The 8,257-nt window shown below is 37.4% G+C and overlaps 1 protein-coding gene across 2 annotated transcripts; it reads right to left on the bottom strand.

Annotated features, from left to right (window-relative positions):
* Window positions 2,873-7,819, bottom strand: LOC109714434 (mediator of RNA polymerase II transcription subunit 21-like). Of its 2 annotated transcripts, XM_020239065.1 has the most exons (4): window positions 7,317-7,819; window positions 6,554-6,607; window positions 5,162-5,378; window positions 3,805-4,692 (listed from the first exon to the last, which is right to left on the bottom strand). In XM_020239065.1, exons 3-4 carry the CDS (start codon window positions 5,369-5,371, stop codon window positions 4,597-4,599), a joined length of 306 nt encoding a protein of 101 aa, XP_020094654.1. In that variant the 5' UTR covers window positions 5,372-5,378; window positions 6,554-6,607; window positions 7,317-7,819; the 3' UTR covers window positions 3,805-4,596. The 2 variants fall into 2 exon arrangements, 1 of the variants encoding a protein (XP_020094654.1); XR_002217377.1 differs by lacking the exons at window positions 3,805-4,692; window positions 6,554-6,607; window positions 7,317-7,819 and adding exons at window positions 2,873-3,116; window positions 3,747-3,798 and having other exon boundaries at window positions 5,162-5,299.

An 8,257-nucleotide genomic window follows, 5' to 3' on the forward strand; every position in this document is an offset into this window, starting at 1 on the left:
TATGTCTATTTCACCTTTTATTGAGCATATGGTTGTATAGTCATTCATGCATAGTAGGGTTAATTAACATGTGAGCCTTGGTTAGAATTTCAATATTATGCTTCTAACGTAGATGACATAGTGATTGAACAAGAACCATAATGGACATGTTGGTAGAACCCTAAAGGTGTATGAATGTGAGATTTGGACTTAGATAATAGTAAACAAAGGTGACATTGATAATAAAGACATGATTGGCCTTGAGAATTTGGTTGTTAAACATAGTTTAACCATATTGACTTTGTGACAAGCATAACTTGGAAAGTAGCATGAACAAATAGGTAGAAACCTATTATGATAATGACATTGTGACTAGTGGCTATGTATCCTCAAGTTGAGGGTTGGATCGATACTCACGATAAGTTTTGGTTTGAGGGAGATAGCTCCCCCTTGAGCGGTGCGCTCCGGAGTTGGTCACCACTGGGCGTGGTAAAGTCTCCCCAGAAGACGGTCCCTAGGGTGGTTCGAGTCCCCCGTTATTAAGGGATTTCGGGTTGTGAGTTGTTGGGGTTAACGAGGTTAACCGACAAGATTGGGTAAAAAGCCAAAGTAAAGATATGGAACAAGCATGCATGCATGAGCATTTATTATTCGATTATATATATCCACTGACAATTTTCTTGCAGGCATAGTATTAGTTGTATTAGTATTGGTTACTTTCTTTCCGTTGAAATACTTATGCCTGGATAGACCTAGTGGGTAAGTCGGCAAGGTCGGTTGCCGAACCCACTGGGAACTTCGTTGTAGTTCTCACACCACTAACCCCACAGGTCCTAGCACGAGCGGGGCGGCGGAGGACCGAGGCAAGGGTTTAGCGCCATAGCTAGTGGCCACCGGGACATATGCATTTTGTAGTCATTCCTTTTATTATATGTATCAACTTCTTTTGTTGATTTAGAGATGTAAAGTTGTAAACAATCATGTATTTTTGGTGGATGGCTAAAATGTAAAGAATTATGTTGAACAAAAAAAGATTGTAATAGTTGTAGTTTACTTTTATTTGGTTCAAATGAAATCAAGTATTATGTATATTGGATATGGTAGTATAGAGCTTTCACTTCCGTTGTTGCTTGCCCTCGCGCAAGCCTTGTATAAATGCTAATCTCATTGTTTGATTGCTTTACTATACATGTTTTAGAGTCTTGGGCGGACAGGGGAGGCTCTGTCCGTTCGGCGTCTGTTGACGTGACCTGAATCCAACCAAATTGGCGGGGATTGGGGCGTGACAGAAACTCTCACTACTACAGGTACAAGATTTAGTGGCGACAAATGTCGCCACCAAAGGCCAAATTGTCGCCACGAAAAATGTTTTGGCGGCGACAATTGATCGCCGCATGCCGCCGCCTAAAACCCCGTCGGTAAAACTATTTGGTGGCGACTTGGTGTAGCCGCGAAAAGTTAGCTAATTACTGGCGACATTCTGTTGCCGCGAAATATTTGGTGGCGACAATTTGTCGCCGCGAAAAGTTAGATAATTAATGGCGACATTCTGTCGCTGCTAAAAGTTAGTTAATTAGCGCCAGCCTAGTTATATGGTGGCGACTATTGTCGCCACTATTTTTCTGGTCTAAAATTATTTTTTTAAAAATATAATTGGCNATAGAAGGGAATCCAACGATTCCGGCGTGCACCCCCCACCTCTAGTAATCGTGTGGGTGTAGTATAGGACGTCTCCCGGATTTTTACGAAAGCCGCCTCCGCGCCCTATAATCAAAACGGTGCCATATTAGGCCTTTTTGTACATGAACTATGTTCCAACATTTTCATAATGTTAAACGAAGTTGTCCCACGCGTTTAGGACACCCCCAATTAGGTTTCTACGGGGTCAAATTGTCCCCGAAAAATCCTAGGGCAAAAACCCCAAATCCAAGCCCTAATACTACCATTTAGGGTTTTCCCATAAATCGATCCCAACCCTAGGCAAAGAATAGCTTAGGATCATCTAAGAAGCACTCTAGTAAGGTTTCTAGACCTTTGGTACCAACCATAGGGCTCCAAACACCACTTTCAAGGATTCACCATGAGAGCACCTTGAGCTCTCATGGGTACCATGGTATTCATGGCTCAAAAGAGCCCCTAAAGCCTCTAAGGAGCACAAAGCTCCAAATCCCTAAGCCAAAATCCAAACCCTAGAGGAAAAACACTACTACAGATACAAGATTTAGTGGCGACAAATGTCGCCACCAAAGGCCAAATTGTCGCCACGAAAAACGTTTTGGCGGCGACAATTGATCGCCGCATGCCGCCGCCTAAAGCCCCGTCGGTAAAACTATTTGGTGGCGACAAAATGTCGCCGCTAAAAGTTAGATAATAGCGGCGACATAGTGTCGCCGCGAAAAATTAGAGAATTAGTGGCGACATGGCGTCGCCGCGAAAAGATAGCTAATTGCTGGCGACATTCTGTCGCCGCGAAATATTTGGTGGCAACAATTTGTCGCCGCAAAAAATTAGATAATTAATGGCGACATTCTGTCGCCGCTAAAATTTAGTTAATTAGCGCCGGTCTAGTTATATGGTGGCGACTATTGTCGCCACTATTTTTCTGGTCTAAAATTATTTTTTTAAAAAAATAATTGGCAGTAATATCTATTATTGATTTAGTGTAAATTACTAAAAAATAATCTATAATTATAAAAATTTCCCATTCTTAAATTTTAACCTTTAATTTCAATTTAATCCTCTCAAAACAAAATTAAATCCAAGCAATATGACTCAAACACCTTAGAACCAATATATATTAAATCTAATTGAATCTCTATAAGTATTTAATCATAAAATTAATCCACATAACTAAGTAAGACTGAATCAAACTTTAAATATTAAGAAGAGCATAGATAATCATATAAGGCAAATAAGTAACTTAAATTGTCTTACAAGAACCATGCTAGAGCATCATTGCATTGTCATCTAATGTAATCACCCAACACAACCAAAAAACAAAACACAATAATAGTATTTTTGTCATTTCCACGTGCTATCAAATGTAAAATTTTCAAAATATGTCTAAATTCTTAAACTTGATTCAATACATCACCAAAATACTGCCAAAATTTTATTCGTCACGACCTCTTATAAATCTGCAAATAAAAAAAAAAAAAAATTAACTTTTCAACATTTGTTGATCCCTGAATTGATAACGGAAACAATATAAGAATAAAGAGGCCAAGTACATAGATAACAATGTTGGCTATGAACTATATAACAGACAGAAACCGACATTAATTCAGTTCATGTAACCAAATATTGAGCATTAAGAGTAACAAAAAAACTAAGTAACTTTGAGACTTCATTTTCCTAATAAGTATATGAAACTCTCACTAGATGTCGAGAAATCACACATCCTTAAGTCTATACATGTTTGTGTCGGGCATGAAAATACAAGCCGATTTTTCATGAGCAGATTCAGCTTGTATAGGACTTGGTTACTTCACATGGTATAAAAGCAGCTGGACCACTCCACTTTTTAGTTTTGAAACCCCACCCTTCCATTCCTGATTCCACTACATAGGCGTTTTAAGAGTTGCAAGACCAAACCTAAGAGGGACGATTATTACAATAAAAAATACATGGTCCTTCCATCTGCTAACACAGTTTAAGCATTTAGAGTTAATTGTTTCAAACAATATGTGAATTTGCACACAAACACACATTTTGCATCGTACATTTGCATACAAACATGAATGGAATGAGAAATAAGCAATGCAAACCTAATGTTGGTTTCTGTATTTGAAATATTAGCAAGTCCTCCAACAATTAAACCTGCAACAGAAAAGTGACAAGCTTATCATCTTTTCCACTATAAGCAACATTCAAGATTAAAGAAGAACCCTGGTTACTTGACAACAATATTGCACAAATACAAAATATGGAAAGCTACCTCAAGCAGGGTAACCTAAAAATCCTAAATTATGAAGCTTAATCCAAATAATAACTATCTAAAAATCTAAATACGTTTAAAAAAAAAAAGTGCACGAAATGTAAAACTGGTACTCTCGGAGGGAAGTTAAATTAATGTCCAATCAAGTACAAAACTTGGAGGACTAAATCAAAATTTCAGGATAAAATTGTAACTGAAGCTAATCGTAGGGCACAAAGTCAGAAGCTGGATCATAGATATTATGATAAGAACATAGATATTATGATAAAATTGTAACTGATCAGTTAATTTCTCAAAAAAATCAATAAAATGAGATGATATTATGATAAGAACAATAATTTCAACTATTATACATACTATAAAGAAGTATCATTCACCCTTTATACACGCAATATTACAATTAACATTTGTTTATTAACTATTCAGAATAAAACTTTTGAGTGCTTAATTACCTCCATACCATACAAACTGAACCATAAAAATAAGCGATTGATTGATCGATTTAACTCGTTTAAACTATTCACATTCAAACTTAAATAGTGCCATTAGGTGAGGATGTTTGTTGGGTTCGCAGAAACCGAGTTCGCTCCAACAATAGTGCAAAGAAAAGTAAAACAAATGAAGCAAATGAAATATGCGAATGCGGTCCTTTAAAGATAGATCAGATAGGCAATTTTGCACTACTTGAAGGATTTAGTTTTCTTTTCTACATTGACAATTCTTTTCAACTGAGCATTCTCTCCCGACAATGGCAATGCAACAACCAGCATGTCAAACTGTAAAAGAAAAAAATAAATTCTCACAAAATTAGCAAGATTACAAATTCCTAAGATTTGTACGGTAGTTTCAAACAAAATCAGGTCATATAAATAACATCAAAGATCACAGGATGCATTGGCCATAGTCCGCTCAAGCCATATAAATAAAACTTGAAATTTCATGCATGGCATTTAAAAACTTAATTCCCTACGCACATAACCTTGTGCTTACAAAATTGCTCCTCTTCAGAAACCTTTTCTAGTACAAAAGCAACTTCTATATATGGACGGACAACTCTCATTCTAGAAAAAAAAACTGTACTTACCAGGGTTTTAGAAGAAAATTCAGATTTTACTGACGTATGCAAGCAAGTAGATGATTTTGCAGCGGCATATACATAAGGCCCATTCCCTTAAGTAGCAAAGCCCATTCCCTTAAGTAGTGTATGACAGTTTATGCATTTCAATTAATTAAAACATCTTTTACCTTCTTCGCAGCTTGGACCAGAGCTGCACTCATCGCTTTGGATTGCTCAGCGACATTCACCGTCTCCTCAGAGGGATTAGTGGCTGGCGGTTCGGGATAATCTGGTGATAGTCGGACCGGTGGGGCATCTCGTCGGAGTGTTCCAAAGGTGTTTAGGGCGAGCATGGCGATGGTGTTTACCTGTTCTTGTAGCTGAGATATGATATCCATTATATTCCTGCAAATAGATCCAGAAAAAGAAAACTCAGTGTGAGGTTACGAAATCCAAGCATGAGAATAAAGAAGTAGAAAAAGAGGGATAAATGTAACAGAAGCACTATGCACCAACTATACAAAATGATCTGATTACCACTGTGATAGTATGAAGGCTCAACAAAACTGTGACTTCGACGAAAGCTTCTGGATTTGCACAAACTAATAGTAAAATAGCTGAGGAAAAACAATATAAGAAGTAAAATTTAGGGTCGAATATATAGTGTGTTCGCTGAGACAAATAGGAATTCACCACAACCTTACTGGAGTTTTTTTTTTTCTTCCAGTACTTGGTATATTTTGTCTCTATGGTAAACTTGGTCACAGGTCAGAACATATTGGAACAAAACATAAAATCGCTAAGAGACTTGAATATGCCCTACATGATGTGATGCGATGAAGAAACAAGTATTGGAGCATTTACAGACAATTGTTTTGCAGTCTTAACAGACAAGGGAATACTAATTTATTCGGTCTGCATCAGAGCATCCAAAAATAGCCAAGCTTATCAACAGGAGCAGTCCAAAAATTTAATATCTTGTGCACTTCCAACTAGAATTATCCTTGGGGTGCTACAAGACTTAAACAATCAATACTATGAAACTTCTTAATAGATGTACAGGCACTCCCAAAGCTGTCTATCCAAGGCAATTGGCAAATCAACTGAAACATCTAATAAGCATGACAATGAGTTGTGACCATATCACGGAGGTATAAATGCACTGCTCCAACTGACTTAAAGAAAAATAACAAAAATTTCTTCATGATATCTAGTAAACAACAAAATAAAGTTAGTTCTTGAATCCACATATTATAGATTCTCCAAAAGAAATGATGTCGACGTTTATATACTTTCCAAAATGGTTTAAATTCTCTTCCATTTATGCGCAAAATCTACACATTTCTAACTTGAGAATTTGTTTCCAACCAGCTCTAGTTGAAAAGTTTTATCAAAAACCATAAATAATTGAACGCTCATTGAAGACATTTGCACCCAATTTTGTTAAAACTTTCAAATCCATAATCACCGAACTGGGAGAAAGGTGATTGCAAATGATGTATCAAAGCAAATTTCAAACACTACTGATTGGCGATCCAGCTACATACCTCAAAACTCAATCAGGTAACGATCAATATTACCTTTGCAGAATGGCACCAAGGCGTCCAACTGAGGCACAAAAGTCGTGGAGGTCTCTTCAAAGCTCAAGGGTAAAACAGTATTAAACACCAATCACTCATAATTTAAACAGGAAACTTCACTTACTATATTCTCATAAAAAAAAGGTCAAAAAGTGATAGTGTTCAACAATAAAAATACAACAAGGTAGCTTCTTAATTCCTATGTAGGCCGACTTTATTTGCAATACTTTCCAATTTAAAATCATCAAGCCAAAGATACAGGTCAAAAGTTTGAGCCTGGGTAGAACTTGATAAACATTGTTTTACTCTTAGAAACGGTCTCAGGATAAATATTGGGCCAGTAAACCACACGTTTTTCGCTTTTCATCTCTCAAAGGAAAATATATTGGAATTCAACTTTCCAAATTTCCGAACTGAACAACAGTATCTCCGAAACTTTTGGAAAAATACCAAACTAAAAGCTCATGCAACAATTTCTTGGGTGATGGATTTATGACCCAAAAAACATTCCAAAAAAAATAGCAAGTTTCATTGAGAGACTCCAGCAAATGTCTAAGAGAATACTTCATAAATTTCGTAGAGAGATTTCAGCAATTTTCAAGAGAAAATCGGTGAATTTTGATGAACACACAAAACACAACAAAAACAAAAACTAGAATAAAAAATCAAACTCTGTTAGAAAGGAAAACAAATGGTTAAGTTCACAAACACAAAGGACATGAAATTCCTACACAAAAAGGATTATCAATCTCCCAAAACTTACCTACAAAGGGGTGAAGGAATTGATCCTAGCACGCCGCAACGGAAGTAGCGTTGGCCAACATCGATGAGGGAAATATTCCAGTGGCGACGAAGGCGGAGAGGGAGTTTAACATGAGAGGATGCGGGCGAAGGAAGGCGCGGGCGAAGGAAGGCGCGGGCGAAGAAAGGCGCGGGCGAGGGTGGCGCGGCCGAAGGAAGGCGCTGGCGAGGGTGGCCTGAGCGAGGGTGGCGCGGGCGAAGGAAGGGCCGGGCGAGGGTGGCGCGGGCGAAGGAAAGGGTGGGCGAGGGTGGCGCGGGCGAAGGAAGGCGCGGGCGAGGGTGGTGCTGGTTGGAGGAGTGGAGGAGGCTTGGTTTGAAACAGAGAGCACAAGGGATTTTGTGAAGATGGTGGTGCTCTGGTTGGAGTGGAGGAGAGATTAGGGCAGCGTAGGGTTTCTGAAGAGGGATTTTTTTTTTCCCCTTTGCGGGCGAAGCGAAAATTTCCCGCCTGTGTCTATTAGCTGGCGATTGTTTTTAATTGAACCTTAATGCGACCTCCCGGCTTCTCAAAAAAATAAAAGTAGATTTACTAATTAATTATTGCTGGCATTTATCTAAAAGTGCCATTAATAGTTAATTATTGCTGGCATTTTTTATAGAGCATCAATCGATTTTGTTTAATCAGTAATTTTATTTGAGAAAAAAACCATATTAAACCATTAAATAAATTTTACAATGCCTAAGTGTTAAAATCAAAGGTCGACCAATCATATTTTATATATTTTAAAAGACTTTAAATATAAAATTGATTACTTATTAGATTATAAATATACTATTGAAGTTAGATATTAAAATTAAAGTAAAAACATATAACACTTTTCTTAACTATGAACTATTTTCAATCAGTCATCCAACCTTTTTAAATTTTATTTTTACCGTCCGACCTTTTTACAAAGTAGATTT

The sequence above is a fragment of the Ananas comosus genome, linkage group 8 (assembly GCF_001540865.1).
Source record: "Ananas comosus cultivar F153 linkage group 8, ASM154086v1, whole genome shotgun sequence".
Taxonomy (NCBI): Eukaryota; Viridiplantae; Streptophyta; class Magnoliopsida; order Poales; family Bromeliaceae; genus Ananas; species Ananas comosus.

Coding starts and splice junctions, on each gene's coding strand:
- LOC109714434 (XM_020239065.1), bottom strand. CDS start 5,371: ATGGATATCATATCTCAGCTACAAGAACAGGTAAACACCATCGCCATG. Junction 4,693..5,161: donor TGGTCCAAGCTGCGAAGAAG/GTAAAAGATGTT, acceptor TTTCTTTTACAG/TTTGACATGCTGGTTGTTGC.